The sequence below is a fragment of the Dama dama genome, chromosome 20, assembly GCF_033118175.1.
Source record: "Dama dama isolate Ldn47 chromosome 20, ASM3311817v1, whole genome shotgun sequence".
Lineage (NCBI taxonomy): Eukaryota > Metazoa > Chordata > Mammalia > Artiodactyla > Cervidae > Dama > Dama dama.
Genome location: NC_083700.1, coordinates 11,140,680 through 11,167,099, shown reverse-complemented (window position 1 = coordinate 11,167,099; position 26,420 = coordinate 11,140,680). Strand labels below are relative to the sequence as shown.

Here is a 26,420-nt window from a genome sequence, read left to right as displayed (position 1 = left end):
TAAAGAACCAATATAATACCAATTAAAAGCCTCATTGTATTTTTATAAAACATGACATGCTGGTTGTAACATTCAGCTGCAAGAGTAGCTAGTAGGTAGTGTATATAAATAGGTAGAGTGATGAAGAGTGATCAGGTAAGAATATCAGAGTGTTTTTTTAATAAGTAATTATGAAGCAAATGAGTAGATAACTGTAACGCTAGCCTATCAACCCTAACAGATTTTAAAACATAACAGACCAAATGATGGGTATTGAACCTTATAATATTAGGATAAAACCTGAAAATTCATTGTTCAACTTATTTTTAGGAACTGTCTGGGGATGAACCACTCTGTGCTATTCTAGGGGCTGGGTATAGAGCCCAAATAAGCCCAGAAAGGTCCCCACTGTCATGGAGAAACAGAAAACTTAACAAGTCAGTGGATAAGTGGCAGGATAATTTCAGAGTTTAAGAAGTGCAGTGAAGCCCACAAGTGATGGATTGAGGACTGCTTGTGAGAGCTGCTATTTTGAATTTGGCAATTAGAAAAGGCCTCTCAGAAGAGGTAGACTTTTTTGAGCTAAGATCTGTGGGGACAGAATGGGGTTTTCAAAAATAAATTCACTTGATTTTATTGTCAATAAAGTTGCCTGGAAGGGACCTCCTATGTGCAAAGCTGGGCTAAGTGCTATTGTGACATGGATGATGCATAGATTAACTTCACAGTTTTAACTTGAACCTTGCTCTTTGGGATTTTATGATCTACGTTAAACACAGAGACTGGGAGAAAATATTTGTAATGTATATGATAAGAGGTTGGAACCCCTTGGAACACATTAATAAGGAAAAGAACAATGGAAAATTCGGCAAATAATGACAATTCAGAGAAAGGAAAATAAAGTCCAGAAGGCCCATAAATATAAGAAAAAGTAAGAAAATAAAGAAATGGAAATTAAAACTGTAAGATGTCAAATTTTGCCAGTTATAATAGAAAAAAATGAAAATGGTCAGGGTCATCAGTGTAATCAAAGGTGTGGGAAGTGGACGTTTCTGTATCTTGGTGGTGGAACATGGGTAAGACAAGCCCTTTTGCAGAGCAATCTGGTAGAAATTTTTTAAGATTTTAAACAAGAGAATCTTATGAGTCAGAACAGGAATCAGTTCTATGTAAACTGAAGCTCAAAGGCCTAAAAGCACTATATATAAGGCTGCTGCTGCAACAATGTCTTTAATAGTTAAAAAATTAAAAGGGAAATATCCTATAAATCCATCAGTAGTGGGAATGAGTGAATAGACCACCATCAATACAGAATATGGCATGCCTTGTGGCCATTAAATAAACTCTTCACATAAATGAAAGGGGAGTTGAATGAGTCTGTAAAAAGTGAGAATCCACCTCCTTATAGACACTATTAGTATAAATATAGAAAAAGACTGGAAGGACACACAGCACACTGCCAAAACGAGTAACATCAGCGGTGGGGAATCTGAGTTTAGGGAGAGGGAAAGGGGACTTTCAGGTTTTATTTTGCACGCTTTTAGGAGAGAAGGAAAATTTCAACCAATCTATTAAAGAAACAAACTATTATTTGTCCCAGCTGGGAAGGGAAATTTTCTATTTCTGAATATTAAAGGAATGTTACATCAGCCCCGAGGTGGATGTTTTCTGATCCAGTCATATTTTTGAAAAGCATGCCAAACCAAAATGCAATTAAATAAATATCCCACCTTAGGAAAAATGTATGTGACATGCATAACTGAAAAATGTGTAAATAATATAAACATATAGCCACTTCAGATGGTTTTTTGGAAGGCACAACATAATTTTCCATGTAAATATATATATAAAGTTAATACAACCAAACAGCATACCGAGATGTCAATGAAGGTGAATAAGAGATAAATATGTCATGAGGAAATACAGGGTATTCACATGGACAGCGTATTTTCGGTCTCACTGAGAAGAGCTGTATATTAAGCGACAGATAAGACTCTTAACATTTAATTAAAGCTATATGGTGAGCACAGGGCTTCCCTGGCAGCTCAGTGGGTAAAGAATCTGCCTGCAATGCAGAAGACCAGGGTTTGATCCCCGGGTTGGGAAGATTCCCTGGAGAAGGAAATAGCAACTCCAGCAACTCCAGTATTCTTGCCTAGAGCATCTCTTGGACAGAGGATCCTGGCAGGCTACAGACCATGGGGCCACAAAGAGTCAGACACCAGTAGGTGACTTTCACTTCATTTCACATGTTGAGCACTCACTATGTGTGTCAGATGTGCTTTACATGAAGCGCCCCGCTTTAATCCTTACTCTTGCCAGCTTACAATGTAGATGGTATCCCCCTCTAGCGAAGAGGAAACAGAGGCACAGAGAGGTTAGGTAACTTAACCAAAGCCACACTCCTCTGGTGAGCAGAGGAGACAGGGTTCAAAGCCAGGACTGTTTCAAAAGTCCAAAGTCTGACCTAACCTGCTCTCTGATCTCCTGTAACCAAAGGCTCAAAGTCAATGCCGGTGGGAAGTTTGCATCTGCAAAAGCACACTCACATACAGACTGCCTGCTTTATTTTTTGAGTCAGCTATCTGGGGTACCTCTGGGTACCGGAAGCTGGCAGCACCAGGCTGGGACTTTGCTCTAGTCTCGCCTTCAGACTACAATTGTCTCTGTGGCAGAACCTGCTCCAATCGTTGCCAAACCCAGAGACTAAGCCTTGTGTATTCTGGGTTAGAACTTTGCAGAGGCCTTTGTGACCACAGGTCTGGTCGTTGCCTTGGCACCACGGCGGCTGGGGCTGGGGGCTTCCAGCACACCCTGAAGCCCACTGCACTTCCTACCTGCTCGGGGTCCTGTAGCATCTTCAGCACTTAGGCACATCACACCCTCCACGCTTCATTTCCTCGGCCCCCTCGCCTTATCCCTTCTCCTTGGGCCGCAGGCTCCTCTCATCCCTCCACGCCTCCTCCCCGCATCCAGGGCGTCCCCGCGGCTGCCCTCCCTGTCTGCCTCCCGCAGTCCCCTCCATGAGCCCTTCTTCCTCCTTCCCCTGTCCCCTCACACTCCTCACTCTCGTTGCTTTCTTCCCACCAGGTGATCTGGGACAGCCATATCCAGGGAAAACCATGGGGCTTGGAGGGAAAAAAGGGACGGTGACCCCTCATGAGCAGAATCCAAGCCCAAGACTTACGCACAGTCCTAAAATGAGTAAAAAAAAAATGAAGAGGAAAAAAAAGAAGAAAGATTTGGAGGAGCTGAAGCAGGAAGTAGTCATGGTGAGGACACCCGAAGAAGGTGCTGACAAACTGCCCTCCAAAAACCTCCCTCAACCCTCAGCCTTCTAACCTCTAACCTCTAACCCTCTAACCCTCACCCTGAGAGTTCATCACACAGGCCAGGGCCTCCCCTCTTCCCCATAAACGTCCTCCCTGGAAGTGATGTGTCACCACCTGTCCCTCAGTGGCTCTACTGTCTCCTCAGGACGATCACAAATTAACCTTGGATGAACTGAGCGCCAAGTATTCTGTGGACCTGACCAGGGTGAGTGGAGGAGTTCCCTGAGGGGGGCAGAGGCTCTTCATCCCCAATCCTGAGGCTCCCAGGGCAAAGGCGGAGCTGGAGCTCTAACCTCTGACTTGAACGTCAATGTTCTTATCCTTAACCTGCACCTGGCCAAGGGCACACATTCCGAAAAAGATGATAATGCTAACTACTCCAAAGAGCGCTCAGGATTAGAGCAAAGAATGAGGACGGGCTAGGGCAGCACGTCTCACACCTTTGTCCTGGGGACCCATTCACACTCTTATCAAGGATTCCAAGGAGCTTTGACTTATGTGGGTTACATCTATCAGGTTTCCCCGGTGGCTCAGCCGTAAAGGGTACATCTGCAATTCAGGTGTCGCAGGAGACGCGAGTTGGATCCCTGGGTCAAGAAGACCCCCTGAAGGAGGGCATAGCAACCCAGTATTCTTTCCAGGAGAATCCCATGGACAGAGGAGCCTGGTAGGCTGCAGTCCACGGGGTCGCAAAGAGCTGGACACAACTGAGCGACTAAGCCCAGCACACATCTGTCATCTATATTTATCATATTAGAAATCAAAATTAAGAAAATTAAAAAGTATTTCCTAATTCGTTTGTAAACAAGAGTAAAGCTATTATCTGTTAGCACAAATATTTTTATGTCAACTGCTTTTCAAAGCAAAAAAATTAGTGATATTTTACATTTTTGCAAATCTAACATCTAGCTTTTTAGTAGAAGGCTGCTGGATTCCCATATAGTTTCAGAATTAACTCTATTGTGCTACCACGTACCCTGTAGCCTTGGGAAAATTCTACTCTATACTCAAGAGAATGTGAGTGAAAAGACAGACAACAGTTCAGTGTTATTGTGAAAATTGTTTGAGAATTCCTTCATGGTCCAGTGGTTAGGACTCTACTTGTGGCCAAAAGAAAAAAAAAATTGCCTGGCTTTGTGGATCCACTCTGCCCAGAAAGCATCTCAGGACCCTGTCGGTCCCCAGGCCACACTTTGAGAACTGCTGGTTTACCAGCAAAACCATGTGTTACCGCTGCCTTCACTTTACTGTTGCTGCTGCTTCTACTGGAACACAATGGTCACAAATAAACAAAAGCCCTGGAAACGTAAGTTCCTCTGAGCGCTAGAATCTCTTCGTTGGAGGGTCTTAGGGTGACCATCTGGTAACCAGAGATGAGCATAGGGGACGGGTCCTGTTTTTATTTAAATTGTATTTTTCCAGGGGAGGTTGGGGAGTGGCTGATGGATATTTAAGAGAGCTGCTTCCTTCTTCTTCTTTTTTTATTACAATCCTCTAGCCGGTTTTACTCTTATTGTCACTCAGGAAAAAGCACACAAGTTTATGCACCAGGCTAGAGTGAGGCTCTACAATCTCATGTATCTAGTTGCTTGTTTGTTTTTTTCTATTTCCAAGTTAAAGAATCAAAGTGTGGATGTCTGTATGTTATAAGCATATGCATTGTATCTCATCATTCCATTAGCCTGGCACATTGTATTATAAATCGTTTACATGCATCTCCTCACTGGAGATGGAGTTCCATTAGGCCCGGCCTCAGTCTCACTCATTTTAGCACTCTACCGTTGTACCTGTCCCAAGACAGGTGTTCAAAAGATTTGTGAATCAACCCATAAACTAAAAATCCTTCCTGAGTAAGGAGGCTAAATAAGATCCTTCTGTAATGCAAGTTTTAGAATCCCACTTACGTAGGAAGAACTTCCAGGCTAACCCTTGGAGAACTTTACTGGTCTCTAGACTTATCCTGGGGCTATAAATGGCAGACCTGAGTTCTGAAGCCAGGTTCTCCTTTGTGACAGCTGCTTTCTTCTCATGGTTCTCCCTTCCTCCCTATTTCTTCTCCACACAGGGCCATAGCCCTGAAAAGGCGCAGGAAATCCTGACTCGAGATGGACCCAATACACTTACCCCTCCCAAGACCACTCCAGAATGGGTCAAATTCTGCAAGCAGCTGTTTGGCGGCTTCTCCCTCCTACTGTGGACTGGCGCTATTCTTTGCTTCGTGGCCTACAGCATCCAGATGTATTTCAAGGAGGACTCCACCAAAGACAACGTGAGTCTGTTCAACCACTGCTGCCTAGGCTCTGCTCAGCCCCTGCCACTCTTCTATTCAGCAGCCTAGCGCTCCTGAAGTCCTCAGGTCCAAATCAATACACTCCCAGGAGTTGCTAAGAGAGCGTTGGTCCCTCCTGGTTTCCCTTTTATCTAGAAAGCCTCTTTAAAAAAAAAAATCTTGGAAATTCCCTTGCAGTCCCGTGGTTAGGACTCCACTGCACTGCAGTGCTTCCACTGCAGGGGCACGGGTTTGATCCCTGCTCAAGAAACTAAGATCCTGCCAGCCATGTGGTGTGGCCAAAAAAAGAAACAGAAAGCTTCTGACTCAGCTCCCTGAGATACAGAGTTCTCTCTAGAAACTTGCTTTCCTTTGATGATCCTCATGAATGATCATCAAAGCACTTTGCTGTCTACTCTCTTTCGCAGAATTTTAATCTCTCTCCTTCCTATCCATCTCCTCACTAGCCCCCACCCCCTGTGAGTAGCCTTTCTGGAGAAGAAAAGACGGCGCTTCTTGGATCTGGAGTTTTGCTGGCTCCAAATTGTAGCTTGGGGTTCCTTCAGCAGGAAGCTGAAAGAGCCAGGCTGTCTCAGACTCTGCTCAATCCCTGTGCTCTCCCGCCAAGTTCCATGGTTTCCTCCACCTAGAGAGATGGCTCTTACCCTTTGCAAACTGACTTTCTGAGGATGAAGAGGAAGGAAAGAACCGATTGATGAGCCCTTGGTTTCCCTACCCGCAGCTGTACCTGGGCATCGTACTAACTGTCGTGGTCATCATCACTGGCTGCTTCTCCTATTATCAGGAGGCCAAGAGCTCCAAGATCATGGAATCTTTTAAGAACATGGTACCTCAGGTAGGATTCATATGGAAGGATCTAGTGAGAGGATGTGTTAGAATGTAGCCAAATATATGACTTTTATGTACCTTGAAGAATTGTACCCTACCATGAGTGAATTGTGTGAGGCTGATAATGAGGGTGAATTCATTTAAGTGTCCTGGCTGGCCTTAAGAGTACCCTGAGAAAAACACATCACCTTTGAAGTTGTCTGGTCTAAAATGCATAATCTGAGTCCAATGAACATAATGAAAGTGAAAGTGTTAGTCGCCCAGTGGTTTCTGACTTTGCGAACCCATGGGCTGCAGCTTGCCAGCTCCTCTGTCCGTGGAATTCTCCAGGCCAGAATACTGGAGTGGGTTACCATTCCCTTCTCCAGGAAATCTTCCCCACCCCGGCATCTAACCCAGGTCTCCCGCATTGCAGGTGGATTCTTTACCGTCTGAGCCACCAGAGAAGTCCAATGAGCATAATATGAAACCTCAAATCTATTGGGGATCTATCCCCCCCAAAAGTAAGGTGGAGGCACAGGCGGTTGGGGAAGGCAGATTCTTCAAACGTCGATGGTCTTAAAGACAAAGAACAGCTATGGAAGTGATGCAAATTAAAGGAGGCTAAATGGACATGACAGCTAAATGCAGTATCTGACCCTAGACCAAATCCTATGCTGGAGCAGAAAAAAATGCTGTAAAGGATATGCTGGGTCAATTGATAAAACTAGAATGCAGACAGCAGATGAAAGTATTGTGTCTATGTGAACTTTCCTAAGTTTGATGACCATTTTATGGTTATTTAATACCCTAATTCTTATGCTTGCATGCTTAGTCACTAAGTCATGTCTGACTTTTTGCAACCCCATGGACTACTGTAGCCCACCAGGCTCCTCTATCCATGGAATTTTCCAGGCAAGAATACTGGAGTGGGTTTCCAGTTTCTTCACCTAATTCCTGGGAAATCCACATTGAAGTATGTATGATAAAAGATCATGATTTATGTGGGGACTTCCCTGGCAGTCAGTGGTAAAGACTTAACCTTCCAATGTAGGGGGTGTGATTCAATTCCTGGTCAGCGATCCCACATGCCTCACAGTAAAAAAAAAACAAAATGTAAAACAGAAGCAATATCGTAACAAATTCAATAAAGACTTCAAAAATGGTCCACATCAAAAAATGTAATTTTTTTTTTACAAAGATCATGATGTATGTAACTTGCCCTCAAATAGTTTGGGGGGAAAAAGAATTCACATACACACATGTAGAGACAGAGAACAGATGACAAAGAGAATAGGGTAAAATGTTAACAGATGAATCTGGGCAAAGGTTATATAGGTGTTCTTGGTGCAATTTTTATTCTTGCAACTCTTCTGAAAGTTTAGATTATTTTCAAATAAAAACTTTCTAAAGAACCTGGAAAACATGGCAGCAGGAGGACGTTCCTAGGCAGAGGGCTGGAAACTTGAAGAGGGACAGGCTCCAGATTTTCCCAATGACATGGTCGTGTTCTAGCCTTTTAGCCAGGGATCTTCTCCCTTTGATGTCAACAGAACTTAATTCCTTCCTTGGGTAAGAGTTCAGGGGACAATGTTTTGGTAGAATGAAGTAGGAGTTTGGAGACTATCAGTGTCTGCTGCCTAGCAAACCACCCTAAAAACAGCGGCTCAAAACAACAAACATAGTACTTCTCACGGTGGCTAGGCTGTTCTTCTGATCTGGGCTGAGCTTAGCTGGTGCTGGATGGTGTTAGATGACCTCATTGACATGTCTGGGGCTTCAGATGAGATGTCATGGACATCTGGGCCTTTCTCCTTATAATCTCTCTTCCTCCAGGAGGTTAGCTTGAGCCCATTCAATATGGTGACAGAGGGCAAGCCCCAGTGTGCAAGCATTTTTTAAGCATCTGCTTGCATTACATTTGCTAATGTCCTATGGGCCAAAGCAAGCCGTTCGGTCGAACCTAAGTGCAGAAATGAAGAGGTAAAACCCCATTCCCAGAAGGGATATAAGTGAGAGGAGCATCAAAGGGCCCTGCAGACAGTGATGGTAAGAATTTGCAATCTACCAAAGTGATCTGCGCAAATGATGTGGTGAGTAACAGTGGGAATCAGAGGACAGGAGACCAGGAACTGGATGGGAACGAGAACAGAGCTCTGGAAATGACCCTGCCCTGTTTTCCCACAGCAAGCGCTGGTCATTCGAGGTGGAGAGAAGCTTCAGATCCCTGTGCATGAAGTGGTGGTAGGAGACCTGGTGGAAGTTAAGGGTGGGGACCGAATCCCCGCTGACATCCGGCTCATCTCTTCAGAAGGATGTAAGGTGAGGGGGTGCGAAATGCGGCGGGAGGAGGCCAAATGTGGTCTGAGAGCACTGCGGTGACCTGGGCTCAGTTAATGAATTATCATCTTATTCGGAACCTTGAGAAGTCCCAAGAGCAGATCTGAGGTTACAGTGGTGTACAAGTTTCTGTTTCTGTCTGCATGTCGATAACGATGATGCTGGTGGCAGAAAAACATGTGTCATCTGTGTAAATCTTTTTTCCATTCTCGCTTTACGATCCTCCTCTCTCCCATCCCAGGTGGACAACTCATCCTTGACGGGAGAGTCAGAGCCCCAGTCCCGCTCCCCTGAGTTCACCAATGAGAACCCTCTGGAGACCCAAAATATCTGCTTCTTCTCCACCCACTGTGTGGAAGGTGAATGTCGAATCATAAGTAGCCTAGGTTCAAAAGTAAAGATTGATGGTGGTTACCTAAGGTGGTCCAGTGGTTAGGACTCCGATAGTCCGCTGCAGGGGGCACAGGTTTGAGCTCTAGTTGGGGAGTTAAGATCTCGTGTGCCAAAAAAAAAAAAAAAAAGAAGAAGCAAAGGTTGAAACAAAGATTTCTAGAATTCTCTATCATTTAAAGGTTGTATGGAATGTAATAGCCAGTAAATAGTCTACATCCTTTGTCACTCATGAGCTGTACGATCTTAAATCAAAAGTCAAAGCCATCATTTCCACATTTGAACAATGATGATACTGAAAGTCACTGCTCCATAAATTTTTATGTGGGTTAAAGAAGATAATACATATAAAATGCTTAGCACAAGGCCTAACACATTTTAAGTGCCCTGTAATTGTAGCTATTTTTATTCTATGTAGTGAATGGACTGTGGTCTATGAGCTGAAAATAGCACAGAAGGGAAGAAAATTATTCAGCCCTGCTAAGTCATTCTTCTCCTGAAGTAAACCCTACCTTCTCTTCACTATCCCAAGAGCGGGTACTGACGTTAGAGATTTGAACTTGCCCCAGAGCAAACAGCTAGTACGTAGAAAAGCTGAACTTTCAGGCATGAGTCTTTCTGATGAAAAAATAAGAGCTATCTCTATAACATGTTGCTCTTCTGGGTGATTCTGACTGTAACTTTAATGGTAGGAATTTCAGTCATTACGGGAAGGCGGGAAGAATTATTGTAAGCAAAGAACTTTGTGGGGCCCTTCATTTCAAGCCGCATAGCTGAGTGGTCTAATCCTGTGTGTGGAGTTCGCCTCCCGACTTAGGGCCCAGAAGCCCCACTGTTATGGCCTGTGCCAGCCAGCAGGGGGCAGACTGGCTCCAGCCAGCAAACCGAGTCGGGCTGACCGCTGGGCAGCGCTCCTGTGGGCAGGGGAAGCAGGGCTGTCCTCTGAGCTCCAGGATGCCTGGCACACCCCGCTCTCTCCCATGAGGTGCCAGTGGTAACCCCTCCCATCTCGGTCTCAACTCCAGATGCTGCCAGATGAGTCCTTGGGGGGCAAATTGAGAAGCCCTGGGTTAGAGGATGGGGGCTTTTGGAACGTAGGATTCCAGCAGACGGGTACCCACTATGCCTGGGGCTCAAGAAACTCTTCAGCTGCCGAGGACAAGATGAGAAACATGCAGGCAATAGGAGATACTTAGATTAAGTGCAACAAAGACAAAGACCTTGACGGTGAAGGCAGTTAGGCAAGAAAATTGGCTATCTCTGGAGAACTGTGAAATCTGAGATTTTTCAGACTAGGAGACCCTCACTTGTACAAATGAAAAGTAAAGAGAGCAGAACGTAATAACCTCTCAGAGACCCTTGAGCCTCCACCTTGTTTTTGACCATTGACAGTTTTCTCTGTGTAGGAACCAAATCCAATAGCCTTCCCCATTCAGACTTCCCCCTTCATCCACAGGGATAGCCCAGGGGATTGTGATCGCCACCGGAGACTCCACCGTGATGGGCCGTATCGCCTCACTGACCTCCGGCCTGGCAGTGGGCAAGACCCCCATTGCTATTGAGCTGGAACACTTCATCCACATGATCACGGCAGTGGCCGTCTTCCTGGGTGTCACTTTCTTTGGGCTCTCGCTTATATTGGGCTACACCTGGCTGGAGGCTGTCATCTTTCTGATCGGCATCATCGTAGCCAACGTGCCCGAGGGGCTGCTGGCCACCGTCACAGTGAGTAACCAGGGTGGAGGGTGGCTCCCCCAAGGAAATTAAATCACTCGTATTTTCTTTTGTGGCTTAACCTCTCAAGGGCAGAGTACTCCAATGCATACGTGGATGTCAAATCATTTAGTTCCCAAATTACGCTGACTTCCTCCACCCGTATTTCTGGTGCCTTCTCTCTTTAGTGAGAAAAGAAGTGAGCTATGATGCAGAAAGCATTAGATTATAAATCACCCAGAGTGAGTTCCAGTCCTGGGTGGTGAATCTGACCAACTTGCTGCACTCCAAGGTCTCAGTGTATTAGGATTATAGAAGCTTACTGGTAAGGACTTCAGAGTTCACAGAAATTCAACCTTTCAACCAATGCCAAATATCCTGTATAAAATCTGTAGGAGATGATGATGATTTCTAGTAATGGGAAGCCCACCCCCCTTTTATCTGACTTCATTTCATTGCTGGATTGCTCTAGTTAGATTTCATTATGTTGAATAGACATAGGATTCTCTGTTTAGTCCTAGATTTCTCATCTGAAGGAACACAAAATAAGTCGATTCTCTCTCTTCTACAAACCTATCCTTTACATTTTTTTTTTGCAGTAGCCATTATGTCCCCTCAAACTCTCCAGTTTGGGAGGCCAAAGAATCCCTTTTACCTTAGTCCTTCTTTCTGGGACATGATCTTCAGACCCCTGTCTTGCTGATCACCTGTTTGGGGCATGTGCTCCTTTATCAATATCCTTCTTAAAATGGAAATGAGAGCAATATCCAGGGTGTGGCTGGACTAGCACAAAAACATCAGGACTCATGATGTTATGTATAAAAATTCCACAGTTCAAATTCTGTACATAACCACAGCCTAAGAATTTATTCACTTTTAAAATAACCTTGCCACATGCCTGGTTATCACTTGAATTATGCTTAACAAAAATCTTCTGGTTTAAGTGATTTCTCAAGTCCTTTTAGTGCAACAACAGCCCTGCTCAGTTTCACCATTCTCTCCTCTTCATTCTTTCTTTAAACTATTGGTGCAACCCTCCTCCACCCACAGCATCTTATACCACAGTCAAAGGTTAGCCCTCAACGTGGTCCTTGGAAAGACCTGACTTGAGAAAGAGGTGTAGCCTGAACTTGAATGGAGAAGAGGCTGTGGAAAGAAAAGATGAAAGGATCAAGGGGGAGAGGAATATTCCAGAAGGAATAGGAGATCATTGTCTACAATACCCTGGTAAAGGAATGCACTCTTTTTTTTGAAACTCTGCCATACAGTACAAACCAAAATCACTTTCCTAATTTCCTTTACTGTAGCCACAGATGGGAGTTCTAAAGACTAGGTGATGACAAAAGGGAAATAAGTACCAAAAATTACAAGAGCAACAAAAATGATCAGGTTTCCAAAACCACAGAGTGCTGTGAGGAGCAGAGCTCTCCTCTTCATTTACACCCCTCTCCCCTCCTCCTGGCCTTAGGTGTGTCTGACCCTGACAGCCAAGCGCATGGCTCGGAAGAACTGCCTGGTGAAGAACTTGGAGGCGGTGGAGACGCTGGGCTCCACCTCCACCATCTGCTCCGACAAGACGGGCACCCTCACCCAGAACCGCATGACCGTCGCCCACCTGTGGTTCGACAGGGCCATCTACGAGGCCGACACCAGTGAACAGCAGACTGGTGACTGGCGGCACTGGTGGTCAGAGAGTGGAAGGATGTGGGAGACGTGATGGGTAGCTGAGAGGGCGCGCCAAGTCCAGACAGGGAGGAGAGAGCTGGAAAGGGAGAGGAGAGCCAAGAGGCCTGGCGAAAAGGAAACATCTCTGAGGAGTGTCTGGATGCTGAACGGGATGTGAATAACCCCCTGCTTTAAACTCGCCTGTTCCCCGCCCTGCTCACTGTTCTGTTCTCTCCTCAGGGAATCCATTTGCCAAGGGCTCTGATACCTGGTTTATCCTGGCCCGAATTGCTGGCCTCTGCAACCGGGCTGATTTTAAGGCGAATGAGGAGAACCTTCCCATAGCTAAGGTGTCAGGCCCAAGGGGGTAGAGGGGACTTCAGTGTCCAGCATGTAACCCTAAATCTCTCTTTCCTGGCCCTGGGTGATGCCCCCCCAGCAGCCTCCCCGTTCTACCCCTCTATCTTGTTACCATCGGCAAACCCAGGTGCCATGCCTCCCAGGCTTATTATACCAACCCCATCCTGGCAGCGGGCAACAACAGGAGATGCTTCTGAGTCAGCGCTCCTCAAGTTCACCGAGCAGTCCTACAGCTCTGTGAAAGAGCTAAGAGCGAAAAACCCCAAGGTGGCAGAGATTCCCTTCAATTCTACCAACAAGTACCAGGTACAGAACCGACCAAGGTCGGAGATAGCAGCGGGGACGGGCTCGTCATCTGGAGAAGGGGGAGCTTTGCCTCTGCCTTTCTGTCTGAGCTGTGGAACAAGATACCGTGTGCAACTGGCACCCCAGTTAGGAGGCAGGCTCACCTTAAGGGAGAGTGTGTGTGTGTGCGCGTGCTAAATCGCTTCAGTCCTGTCCGACTCTGCGCCCCTGTGGACTGTGGCCCGCCAGGCTCCTCTGTGCATGGGATTCTCCAGGCAGGAATACTGGAGTGGGTTGCCACACCCTCCTCCAGGAGATCTTCTCAACCCTGGGATTGAACCCGAGTCTCCTGCATTGCTGGTAGATTCTTTACCACTGAGCCACCAGGGAAGCCCAAAGGGAAAGTGGTAAACAGAAAAAGGCAGACATAGATGATAAAGGAAGAGGCCTTCAGCCCTAAGAAGTCTTTTTTTTTTTTTTTTTTTTTTTTTTAGCCCTAAGCAGTCTTGAGGCTACGTCACTGTGCAGTGAGCTAGTCATGAAGTAGTCTCTGAAATGTCCACAGGCAGCAAAGGCTGGCTGGGTGTCTCTGTGGCAACTGTTGAGACTTGCTGCTGCAGAATATGTTAGATTTGTCTGTCACTTCCTTGAGTACCGTATCTCACAAGTCATCAAATATTTCTTTTCATTCCATGTCTGCAGTTCTGGCAGCTGCCATCAGGCAGGTGGTCAGGGCTCTCCTGACTGTTTGTGAAGCTGCTTTTCCAGGGAGGTGTGACGAGAGAAGGAGAAATGCGGGGGGAGGGGCAGTGGTGGCCTCACCGGGAAATTCATGAGACGGACAGGAAAGCCAGTACTTCCCTCCCATGTGGGAACACTGGCACACTTTGAGGGGTCTGGTGGAAAGGCGGGAACAGTGGCATCACCGTTGGGGTGGGAGCTCAGCTAAGGTTTGATTTGCTTAGAATAGTGAAATTCTCTAAATTCATGCAATACCGTAAGGGTCATTCAGGTGTGGATAACAGAAAAGAAATGAGACTCCCAAAAGTCAGTTTGGGTTTTGAGTCTTAAAAACACATAAAAGGGCTCAATTCACAACACATGTACTAAAACTAGAATCATACAGAGAAGATTAGTATGGCCCCCAGATGACAGGCAAATTCCTGAAGTGGTCCATGCTTTTATATTTGAAAGTTGCTTAAAAGAATAGATCTTAAAAGTTTTTGTCACAAGCAAAACATTTTTGTAACTAAAAATAACAACATAATAAAAGCTATATAGATCTTTTAAAAACAAATTACCTATACTTTCACATTGAATGCTGAACAAGTAAAAGCTTAAGAAACAGACCTGCAGGTTTTTTGCCTCAACTGGCTTTTCGTCAGTGAAATAAGATAGGTCCCCTAGGCCCAAACTGCAAACTTATTTCCATTTTTCCTGATGTTTAGTGGCCTCACTAACCAGACAGGAATTTTGTGCTTGGCAAGGCCCAATTAAAGCCTTCAACTGGAAAGAATTAGGTACCTCTCCTTCCACAAGATTCAAAAGAAAAGCAAAACATAGTTATGACATTTGTTGGGATATCCAACAAAATAGCAATCCTTCCCCTAGATGACTATGTTAGACACCTTTTCTGAGCTATTGAATATCAAGTTCAAACAGCAAAATCCTCCTCTACACCAAGTGTGCTCGGCCAGTCTGCAAGCCGCCAGCTCTGGTGAGGCTTGCCTGGGGCCCCAGAAAACCCCTCTGACTCCTTTCTCTCCCTACCCATAAACAAGCTGCTTTATCGGCCTGCTCTCTGCTCTCGGGGCAGTCAGAGGACCTGATATGCAAGGGACATCTCAGCCTGTTGGTCGTTTGCAAGGCCTGGTCTCTCTCCCTCTCTGAGACTGAAATGAAAGGAAGAAGCTTCTCAGTTCTGACATTTCCAGTTTCTCCCATCTTTTTCATCTGTAATTTTCTATCAAGGTGTGAGTTTTGTGTGTGTGACTAAATTACCAGCTTAAGCAGGTCTTGCTGTCATCTCCAATAATCTCCAATAGATAGCCAACAAAGGGGGTTTTTTAAGTGCTCAGAAAATTATGCTTTTAAATTGTTTTTTACAGCTTTCTGCTTACGTGAGTTAAGGTTTTCCCTTTTAACTGCTTAAGCGTATTTTGAATAAAATAGCTTTTGGAAAGTTTCCCGAGGAGCCGTTGTAACCACACTTCACACCCAGGTTTCCCATCTGGCTTCTCCGGGGCCAGTGCGGCCTGGCTCCCTCAGCTCCGCAGGCTCAGTTCCTCCCCGTGTGCTGAGTTTGTTACCCGACGGGTTACGTAGCAGGAATTTCCTGTCGATCATTAGAGGAACATCAGAAATAGTTCCTTGCTCAGATCAGATGACAGGAAAATGAAAACTGAAACTGATCTCTGTCCTTCAGGCTCCCTTCATGGCTGTGCCCTCTGCTCCCCGACTGAGCCACAGGGACCCCCCAACCCCCTCTCAGGGGACTCGTCATGTTTCCAGGAGACAGTGGCCAGGGGGCTAGAATGGCTAACCATTGTACTTCACAGTTTTCAATATATTCTTTTTTTGGGGTTTGGAGATGTGTTCTGTTTACTGGTAAAAAAAAAAAATTCGTAAACACAAAATAATAGCACATTCAACATATAAATAAAATTATCAAAGATGCGATTATACAAATTTTACTGGTAACATGTGGAAAATAGTTTATTTACCATTCCCCAAAATGAACATAAAAATATTCGAATCCACCACTATTTAGTGTAAAACTAAACAAATCAGAATGCTGGAAGAGTTTAGTAACTCAAAGTGAATAGATACCCTTATTCTTGTAGGAAAAAATTAAAGACAGTATTCATAAAAATGAAGCAACAATCATAAATATTAAATAGACAATCACTAAATACGCAATGACTGAGTTAACAAAGAATTTAGAACATAGGCTGGTTAAGAGAGCTTGGATTCTTCCCTGGATTCCTTCCACCTTCTAGCTATGTGATTCTGGACACAGCTTAAACTTAGTTTTGTCATCTATAAAGAAATTTATAGTACCTACCCCACAGGGAAGTAGCTGGGAGGATTAAAATGACAATTCATGTAAAGCACTTGGAACAATGCCTGGCACATAGTAAGTGCTCAATAAATGTTACTATTATTATTCATCCTAATCCCATCCTTCAGGCTCAACTCATCATGGTAAAGAACTGTCATTGTTTTCAATATATTCTTCATTAATACTCTCTCTCTTTTATAAAAGCCAAATGAAGTGGGCATCACAGATCTTTTACATTTTCTCAAAGGAGCTAAGGTTTGCAGAGGTTGAGTGGACAGACCCGAGGTCATAAAGCTAAGAAAGCACTCCTGCTGGTCCGAGAACACGGGTGTTCGGCTCTAAGTTTTCTTCCTGTTCACTGTGCTGTCTCCACTCTCTAGCCACTTAGGCAGAGAGGAAGCCAGAGGACAGAGTGCCTGGGCTTCCCTCAGCTCCAAGTGTGCTTAAGACAATAACAGAGATTCGTGTGCAAACAATACCAGGCTGTGGGGTCCTACAAAGGAGGGAGGAGTTCCACCAAAGAGCAGATAAGACTGCACGGAGGAGGGCTGTGCTGGGTCAGGGGACAAGGGAAATGGAGGTATGACACAGCTTAACTTCGCTTCTCTGACCCAACCCTCGCTCTCGCCTCTTTCCATCGAAGCTTCCTCTCCTCTCCCTAGGTGTCCATCCACCTTCAGGAAGACAACTCCCAGGCCCACGTCCTGATGATGAAGGGGGCACCCGAGAGGATCTTAGACTTGTGCTCTACTTACCTTCTGAAAGGGCAGGAGTACCCAATAGACGATGAAATGAAGGATGCCTTCCAAAACGCCTACTTGGATCTGGGAGGTCTGGGGGAACGTGTGCTAGGTGAGGCGGCTGTGGGAGAAGCCTTTGCAGAGTGACGTCAAAACTTTCATTATTTGTGGGGTGAAGAATCTAGGAGGTTGGGGCAAGCGGGTAGAGACATAGTGGAATGACTACTGGTCCCATCTTCTGTCCCTCTCCAGGGTTCTGCTTCTTGAATCTGCCTAACACTTACCCCAAGGGATTCAAGTTTAACACCAGTGAAATCAACTTTCCCATGAATAACCTTTGTTTCGTGGGGCTCATCTCCATGATTGACCCTCCCCGAGCTGCCGTGCCTGATGCTGTGTGCAAGTGCCGAAGTGCTGGGATTAAGGTAAGTGCCGGAGCAATCCAGACACCGCTCACATATCCTAACCTGGATCAACAGTAGGAAACCTTGGACAGGGTAGGTTCTTCATTTAATTGAGCTGACTTCTGCTTCCTTGAGCTTATAAGTTTTAGTCTTGAGAGAACTTTATAGTGTGTCCTCTGTAGTTAGAATCCTGTCTTGAATTAGAAGCACCAAGGGATGAACACAACATTGTAAATCAACTATATTTCGATAAAATTAAAAAATAAAATAAAACGGGATCACCAGGGGAGCTTTAAAACTCTGATGCCTTGGCCACACACCAGACCCTTTCAAGTTTCTAATTGGGAGCCAGGTATCTGTATTTTTCAAAACTCTCCTAGAGATTCCAGTGTGCAGACAGGTTTGAGAACCGAAGCTCTAGGAGAGTGCTTCTCAAACTGATGTGCATTGAATAGCCTGGAGCTTTTATTGGAATGCAAATTCTTTTTCAGTAAGTCCAGAAGTCCCCAAGATTGCGTATTTCTGACAAGCTCCCAGGTGATGCGATTGCTGCTGGTCTGCAGGCCACACTAGAAGTAGCGAAGTGCTAGAAGATGTCATAAAAATGTACTGCTGAGTGGGTTGTCAAAAGGGTGAAGCCAAGTGGGCTGGGGTCCTGGGGCAGACACTGAGAGATTGAGAGACTGAGAGCTGGGCCCCTCGGCGGATCTGACTCGGGGTGAGCAGCTGCCATAACAGGTGTATGTCCAGGAGCAAGAGCTAGAAGTTGAAACGAAGTGGTCCTAGAGCAAACCCAGAGACGGGAACTCCCCTTCAGTCAGAAGAGGACTTGGGACTTCATGGAGTAGCAGCAGTAAAATTCCTCTAATTCTGAGATGCTCTGTATTCCACTTTCCCAGGCCAAATTCTACCACTTGTTGTTGTTGCTTGATTGTTTGCTTTTGTATTTTGGCTCGCATGCGGGATGGTTCCCCGACCAGGGATCGAACCCAGGGCCCTGCAGTGAAAGTGCCAAATCCTAACCACTAGGCCACCAGAGAACTCCCTCCAAGGTCAAATTCTAAGACTCCTGGACATCTTCATAGATTAGGTATTGTCAGCTCTCTGCTCACACTTGATATTCTGGAATATTTAGGAGAGCAGGTTCGAGTTGGGGTGGGGCTGGAAGTATTTAAGGAGAACTGGCTGCTCTCTGTCAGAGTTGACTTCATCTTGACCTTTAACCATTGGCGGTTTGTCTATGAGCAGTCTGGGTCACGCTAAGTACAATGATTGGTCACTGTAGTGGGAACCGAGGAATGGATAGAGGAAACTATTCTGTGTGAATTCGCTGATTACTACAAGATGTTTTGGGGTGGAACAGTGGTTCATTATAACACATCTGCACAGGGTAACCGTACATCTTGATAGTCCTCCACAGATCGACAACATCGTACTCTGGTAGCTAAATGGAGAAGGGGTTCATTTGCATTTTCTCAGCTTCCAGGTGGGCTGCTGGGATGAGAAGTATAGATATTATGGAGGTAGTCTAAAGTTTACTTCATCCAGGAGTTTATGGATCTCTTTAGCAAGAAGGAGAGTTATAATTGTGTCCACAGGTGGGGAGGCCTACCCAGGAGACAAAGAATGGACCTGAGGCAGGTGCCTGCCGGCGCAGGACACACTCACGGCTGGACAGGCAGAGCGAGCTGGGATAGGTCACAGTCTGAAGGGGATCCGGGCGGGTCTGGAGTTGGCACCTGAAGTGCAAAGGCTGGTGCTTCCTGGGCCTATTCTTGTTTTGGGCACAGGTTTACATTTTCATTTCTTACCTCTTCTGGACCTGAAGCTGACAGAAACTTGGCTGGCCTGGTGAGGAATTCTGCATCACTCCCTTTTCCCTTTCGGGGAGTGTAAGATGTACACAGGAGGCTGTCCTGCAAGGAGGGCCAAGTGTAGTGGCTCTACAGGGGGCCGGGTTTCCCAGGCGGCTCAGTGGTGAAGGACCTGCCCGCCAGTGCAGGAGACACAGGAGACTCAGGCTTGACCCCTGGGTCAAGAAGATCCTCTAGAGAAGGAAAGTGCAACCCACTCCAGTATTCTTGCCTGGAAAATCCCATGGACAGAGGAGCCTGACGGGCTACAGTCCCTGGGGTCACAGGGCGTGGGACAGGACTGAGCACACACACAGAGTGTTGTCCCAGCGGTGAGCACCCTCCAAGGCTAACTCCAAAGTGGTGTTGATGCAGAGCTGATGGATGTGATGAAGCTGTTGAAACAGGCTGGATAACAGCTGCGGGGCAGCAAAATTTTTTTTTTTACAATTGACGGTGGGACTGGTGTTTCTCAGATAGTCATGTGTTCAGGCCTTAGGAACGAATGATTTTAAAAAACTAAAATAAGGGACTTCCTTGATGGTCCAGTAGTTAAGACTCCACACTTTCAATGCAGGAGGTGTGGGTTTGATTCCTTGGGGAACTAAGATCCCACATGCTGTGTGTAGCATGGCCAAAAAAAGAAAACTGAAGTAAAATTATCCCATTATGGAAGGGGAGTTGGTGGGGAATGGATTCGTGTATATATATGGCTGAGTCTCTCTGCTGTCCACCTGAAACTGTCAGGTTTAATTTTAAGTCAATTATTAATTGGCTATGTTGTTATTTAGTCGCTCAGTCTTGTCTGACTCTTTTGCTAGCCCATGGCCTGTGGCCTGCCAGGCTCCTTTGTCCATGGGACTCTCCAGGCAAGAATACTGGAGTGGGTTACCATGCCCTTCTCCAGGACATTTTCCTGACACAGGAATCAAACCCACATCTCTTATGTCTCCTGCATTGGCAGGCAGGTTCTTTACCACTGAGCTACCTGGGAAGCCAAATGACTCTACTCCAATATAAAATGAAAAGTTTTTTTTTTTAATAAAGAATACAAAATCATTAAAAATAAAATTATCCCATCATATTTGCCACTACCTGAGGCCCTTAGCAGTATGAGGCTACTTGGCCCTAGCTATGAATTCAGCCTCTTCTAAGAATTGCAGCCAAGCAGCAAGCACCTGAAATTAAGGTCACTAGCGCTGGAAGCTCTCTCTCAGTGGGTCTGATCTGGGGGAAGAGGGCCCAAGGGAAAAAGGAAGGCAACTTGCAAGTGTACGTGGGAACACCAGAGGTACAGCAGCAGCAAGAAGTGAGACATGAAATTCCTTTAGTACTTGACGAATTCCAGAAACTACTAGATGCCTTTTATTTTGAAGGGAGCCATTCTCTTCTATTATGTGAATGCATCTCAATGTTCTGTGAAATTGTGTCCTAGGAACTCACTCTTGGGGTGACTGACTTTGCTTTTATTTCTCCGGGCTAGCATAGAGGTGGTACTTCCAGAAACTGCCGTAGAACAATAGTTCTGGTCAGGCAGGGCTAGGTACAACTGTCCTACACGTCATTCTTAATGAGCTACTGGGAAATGTCCAGGGCACTGTAAGCCTAAAAAGCCGTCACTGAGGACTCAGTCTGAACCACACCTGGAATCTTTGGTGAGGTTCCCTGCTAGATGCTCCCGGCGCCCCACAGGCCGAGCTTTGTGAGGCCCCAGTGCCTCACAGCCGAGCCAGGGCATTGGAAACCGATGAGGGGGGAACTGCTCATAGCGCACCTTGCCTGAGTCCCTGGGAATCCCAGCTTAGTTAGCACTTCCCCCAGCCAGTCAGCAGTGCCAGTGTGGAATGAGGAGGGCTCACGGGAAAACCCCTTCAAGGCTTATTTCCACGCTCTGGGAGTGAATAGACGGACCTTTCCGGGACCCCTGTCCTCAGTTCAGCCACAGTCAGTTTCCTTCTCCCTCACACCAAAGCCTGAGAATTATGTGCTTAGAGGGCACTTGGGAACCACGGGCAGTGGTTCCCAGGAAGCAATCCTTTCTTCATGCTATAATTGCTTGTTGATGGATTACTCTGCGCTAGGAATTATGCTAAGCTGGAAACTTAACATGAATCATAGGCACGGCCCCATGCCCTCAGAGTTCTCGGTCCAGCAGAGGAGAGAGACAGACAAGCCATCACACACAGACAATGTGCGGAGGGTTAGGAGAACAGAAAGCTAGAAGACCACACGCATGGGCACCTGATCTTTGGGGAGGAAAGGGGTAGGACTAGGGCTGGGCCCAGGTACCCGGAAAAGGGCCAGAACACAGGGGCACAAGGAGGCCGTGGGAAGAAGAGGGGGAGAGTGAGGATCAGAATGCACTTGGGTCTGGATGAAAGTTTGCTAGGCAGATGGATTCTTCCAGATGTTCCTTTACTGCCATCGCTCTATGGGTAGGTGCTTCTGTCTTTGAGCTTAAAAAGGCAGTATAGCACTATAGAGAATAGTATGGAGATTCCTTTAAAAATGAGGAATAAAACTACCATATGACCCAGCAATCTTACTACTGGGCATAAACCCTGAGAAAACCATAATGCAAAAAGACACAGGTACCCCAAGGTTCATTGCAGCACCATTTACAACAGCCAGGACATAGAAGTAACCAAGATGTCCATCAACAAATGAATGGATAAAGAAGTTGTGGTCCATACATACAATGGAATATTACTCAGTCGTTAAAAGGAGCAAATTTAAGTCAGTTCTAGTGAGGTGGAGGAATCTAGAGCCTGTAATACCGAGTGAAGTAAGTCAGAAAGGGAAAAACAAATATTGTATATTAACACATATATTTGGAACCTAGAAAAATGATACTGATGAACCTGTTTGCAGGACAAAAATAGAGATGCAGACAGAGAGAACAGACTTAGAGACACAACAGGGGAAGGAAAGGGTGGGACAAATTGAGAGAGCAGCGCTGAAACAGCTACATCACCATATATAAAATTAGTGGGAAGTTGCTGTGTAATACAGGAAGCTCAACCTGGTGCTCTCAACCTAGAGGAGTGGGAAGGGGTGGGAGGTGGGATGGAGATTCAGGAGGGAAGGAGTATATGTACACTTATCGGTGATTTGAGTTATTGTATGGCAGAAACCAACACAACATTGTAAAGCAATTATCCTCCAATTAAAAAGATAGAATAATTTAAAAAAAAGAGGCAGAATAGCTTCTGGAGCGATACATGAAATTCTGAATATAGTGTGCTTGTGCGTGCTGAGTTATGTCAGACTCTTTGCAACCCCATGGACTGTAGCCTGCCAGGCTCCTCTGTCCATTGGCTTTTTCAGGTAGGAATACAAGAGTGGGTTCCCATTTCCTTCTCCATTTGAAGATAGTAAATACACTCAAATCCCTGATTTATTCATGGGAAACCAGAGTCCAGTTTGTCCTATGTTTTATGGTCTGATGGCCTTGATCCGCCCCCCCCACCCCCCACAAGGGTTGAAGCTAACATAGCAAGATTTTTGACTGACAGCCCAAGTTCTTGGGAATGAGCTACTTAAACCCCTGTGGAATGACAGCAGTGATCTCTTAGCTCTTGGAGAGAGAGGTAAAGGACTGGGGACCTCCCTGAAGATGACTCTGCTCTCTTTTCCTCCCCTCCCAACCCAGGTGATTATGGTAACAGGGGATCATCCCATCACAGCCAAGGCCATTGCCAAGGGTGTGGGCATCATCTCAGAGGGCGCTGAGACAGCAGAGGACATTGCAGCCCGGCTCAAGATCCCTATCAGCAAGGTCAATCCTAGGTGAGACCCCCTAAAGAACTCAGACATACCATTTTTCCCCCTCCATCCTTAGCTTGCTCCACCAACTAAAGTTTTCAGAGGTTCTTTCTGTAGGTAGGACATGCATGATTTACTTACTGAAAAGTAAAACATAATAGGAAAATGACCAAGCGACTATGTCAGTAGGTTTTCAGATGAAGGCGGGCCAAGAAAGAAGGTAGGGAAGAGGGAGGAAGAGGTGGGGGGTGGGGACACAGTATGTCGATCTGGAGAGAGTGCATGGCTGCGGACACATTGAGGAGATGGGGTTGAAAGAAGAAACAAGGAGGTTATAGCAAAGATGAGTTTGAGGGTACCAGGATGCCTGGTGAATTCTCAATGCCTGGAACTAACCCTTAGAAATTCCTCTTCCTCAGGGATGCCCAAGCCATTGTGGTGCATGGCTCAGAACTAAAGAATATGAACTCTGAGCAGCTTGATGAGATCCTCCAAAACCACACTGAGATCGTGTTCGCTCGGACCTCGCCCCAGCAGAAGCTCATTATTGTAGAGGGATGTCAGAGGCTGGTAAGGGAGACCAAGGAGGCTTGGGAAGTCACCCAGCCCCAAACCAAGCAGAAGAACAGGTGGGCTGGGCTGGAGGAGGAGCCAGACAGCATCCGATTGTGAACCCCTGAGACAGGCATCTATTTGGGGGCTCCTTGATAGTTTTGCCATCTCAGGAGGTGCAGGAGAAGGAAGGGCCAAGAAGCTATCTCAAGAAACAGAAGCTGACCTTTAGGACGGGTCCTGAACCTGACGCAGTAATTATTTCACCCCCTCTGTGCTTCCCGCAGGGAGCCATTGTGGCGGTGACGGGGGATGGGGTGAACGACTCCCCGGCGCTGAAGAAGGCGAACATCGGCATCGCCATGGGCATCGCTGGCTCCGACGTGTCTAAGCAGGCCGCCGACATGATCCTGCTGGATGACAACTTTGCCTCCATCGTCACGGGTGTGGAGGAGGGTGAGGAAGCAGGGTGCCCAGGGTAGGGACTTACTTGGCCCTCAGACTCAGGTGAGAGTTGATGCACATTATTCTCATTTCCTTTGCCCATCTTCCAACCTCCTGTACACACTGGGAGAAATCACTTTAAGTCACAATTTTGCAAATTGGATTCAGCTGGTCCTTAGACCATTGCTATGTGGAACCCTATGTGATTGGAGGAAAGTCCAGATTGTCTAGGCAGAGGGCAGCTCTAGTGCAGTATAGTTTGTTTGCTTCTCTCGTGGAGATTCAAGTGGGCCTACTGTAAGTTTCAGGGTGTAGCCATACCCATAAGACTACTCTGTACTTCACAATCTCAGGAGGACTTTCAGGCAACCTGTTGTCCGAATGATGTTGACACATCAAGGTCATTTGGAGCCTGACTGCTTGAGCCAAATCAAGTCCCCTCTTTCGCAGAGACAGCTCCCATTGGTGAAGCCCAGATTTCTGCTTCCTGGGCTCCCTCATTTCTGCCTGGAGCTATGGATTAAAACCTATTACAATCCATGTAATAATAATGGTTAACATTATATTGAGACTGTGAATGATCCTCAGTATTGAGACCTTGTATAATCCTCAGTATTGTATGTCCACTCAATTCAATGAACTTTTGAGCATCAGCTATGTATCAAGCACTATTCTAGATGCTGGGGATTCAACAATGGGGAGTAAAAAGACACCTCCTTGCTCTCAGGTAACTTAATTTCTAGTGAATTAAGATAGATAGAAAATAAATTGAACAGTATAATAAAAGAAGACAAGTGCAATGGAAAAAAAATAAGTAAAGCAGGGAGTGGAAGGAGGGGTGACACTTTTTTAAAAGGTTGTCAGGGAAGGATTCAAGCCATCTTGCAATGCAGGAGGAATGAAACTCAGAGAGGTGAGGGGTGCCCAAGATCACAAGTTAGTTATGGCAGAAAATGCAACTGGAACCCACACCCAGGCTTTTTCCATTTCAGCCTTAATTTTTTTTTAATTGAAGTATAATTGATTTAGAGCATTGTGTGAGTTTCCGGGGTATAGTGAAGTGATTCAGTTTTATATTTATATAATTTGCCCCTTTGATAATAATAAGCTTAGTTTTCCATGTCTGTGAGTCTGTGTCTGTTTTGTAAATAAGTTCATTTGTGTCACATTTTAGACTTTACATATGGGTGATGTCATGATATTTATCTTTGTCTGACTTACTTCACTTAGTATGATAATCTCTAGTTCCATCCATGTTGCTGCAAATCCACCCTTAATCTTCTTAGGGCTTTTATACTGGAATTCTCAGACATCTTAAAGTATTAACCAGGCCCCAGCCTGCTTAATTTTCAGAGATCAGATGACAGTAGCCATGTTGAATCCAAGAACACAGAGTATACAAATTTGACAGGCTTAAGTCATGGCTTTAACTAACAGTCACACAATTTAGAAACAAAACTGGGGCTGCCAAGGCCTAAGACCCTTTCTCGGGCTGAGTGACACTGCTTTGTAGCGGTCTCTCTGCCCAGGAGCTGGTTTGTGGGAGGCGTGACGTCTCTGTGCTGCTCACAGAAGGTTGACCATCCTTACCAGGCCGCCTGATCTTCGACAACCTGAAGAAATCCATCGCCTACACCCTGACCAGCAACATCCCCGAGATCACCCCCTTCCTGATGTTCATCATCCTTGGCATCCCCCTGCCTCTGGGCACCATCACCATCCTCTGCATTGACCTGGGCACGGACATGGTGAGGGCCAAGCTGGGGCCCAGCTCGGGGAACTCCTGTGAAACGGACTGAGTGGGCACAATCTGTGTCAGGCGGAGGGGCAGAGCTTGAGTGACTTCTCTGAGTTTCCTTCTGAACTGTGTGTCCCCTGTTGCTTCCACCCTCCATCCTCCAGGTCCCTGCTATCTCCCTGGCTTATGAGTCAGCTGAAAGTGACATCATGAAGAGGGCTCCACGGAACGCAAAGACTGATAAGCTGGTGAATCACCGTCTCATTGGCATGGCCTACGGACAGATTGGTGCGGCTGCAGGAATGAGGGGTGGAAGGGGGTGAGGAGAGGCTGCCCCAGAAGGGTCATGAGGCCAGTCTTGGTTTGGAAGTTCAGGGAGCTATTTTCTTAATTACGAACTGTGCTAGGCCCTAGCACAAAAAACCACTGATCTCTGATCTGCTCTTGACTTAAGGATCCAGGTGGAAAGGTGCAGACATACATGAGAGAATGGCAGGTTGCTTTCCACGTGCCACATATTGAATACAGATAGGACACACAACAGGAGTACAAGGCAGCAGGACTCACCAACCTTGAGGACAGTCAGAGAGGCCGTGTGGATGACGCATGACTTAAACTTGGTGCTGGAAGACAGGGCTTAGCTAATAAATGGACAGTCAGACGTGGGGGACCAGAGGACACCTGGTTGTTGGAGAGTGAATG

At 46.0% G+C, this 26,420-nt stretch overlaps 1 protein-coding gene and 1 pseudogene across 1 annotated transcript in view; both read left to right on the top strand.

Annotated features, from left to right (window-relative positions):
- Positions 1-3,101: 3,101 nt before the first annotated feature.
- ATP1A4 (ATPase Na+/K+ transporting subunit alpha 4) overlaps positions 3,102-26,420 on the top strand; it is a 31,446-nt gene continuing 8,127 nt past the window's right edge. Inside the window, exons 1-17 of the mRNA XM_061119806.1 lie at positions 3,102-3,251; positions 3,457-3,516; positions 5,377-5,580; positions 6,323-6,436; positions 8,596-8,730; positions 8,990-9,107; positions 10,595-10,863; positions 12,320-12,518; positions 12,757-12,866; positions 13,048-13,182; positions 16,885-17,074; positions 17,215-17,387; positions 22,872-23,008; positions 23,404-23,554; positions 23,824-23,992; positions 25,574-25,728; positions 25,883-26,006. Coding sequence (XP_060975789.1) covers positions 3,102-3,251; positions 3,457-3,516; positions 5,377-5,580; positions 6,323-6,436; positions 8,596-8,730; positions 8,990-9,107; positions 10,595-10,863; positions 12,320-12,518; positions 12,757-12,866; positions 13,048-13,182; positions 16,885-17,074; positions 17,215-17,387; positions 22,872-23,008; positions 23,404-23,554; positions 23,824-23,992; positions 25,574-25,728; positions 25,883-26,006 — 2,593 coding nt within the window. The remainder of the gene's footprint in view (positions 3,252-3,456; positions 3,517-5,376; positions 5,581-6,322; positions 6,437-8,595; positions 8,731-8,989; positions 9,108-10,594; positions 10,864-12,319; positions 12,519-12,756; positions 12,867-13,047; positions 13,183-16,884; positions 17,075-17,214; positions 17,388-22,871; positions 23,009-23,403; positions 23,555-23,823; positions 23,993-25,573; positions 25,729-25,882; positions 26,007-26,420) is intronic.
- Positions 14,245-14,344, top strand: LOC133041805 (U6 spliceosomal RNA; annotated as a pseudogene).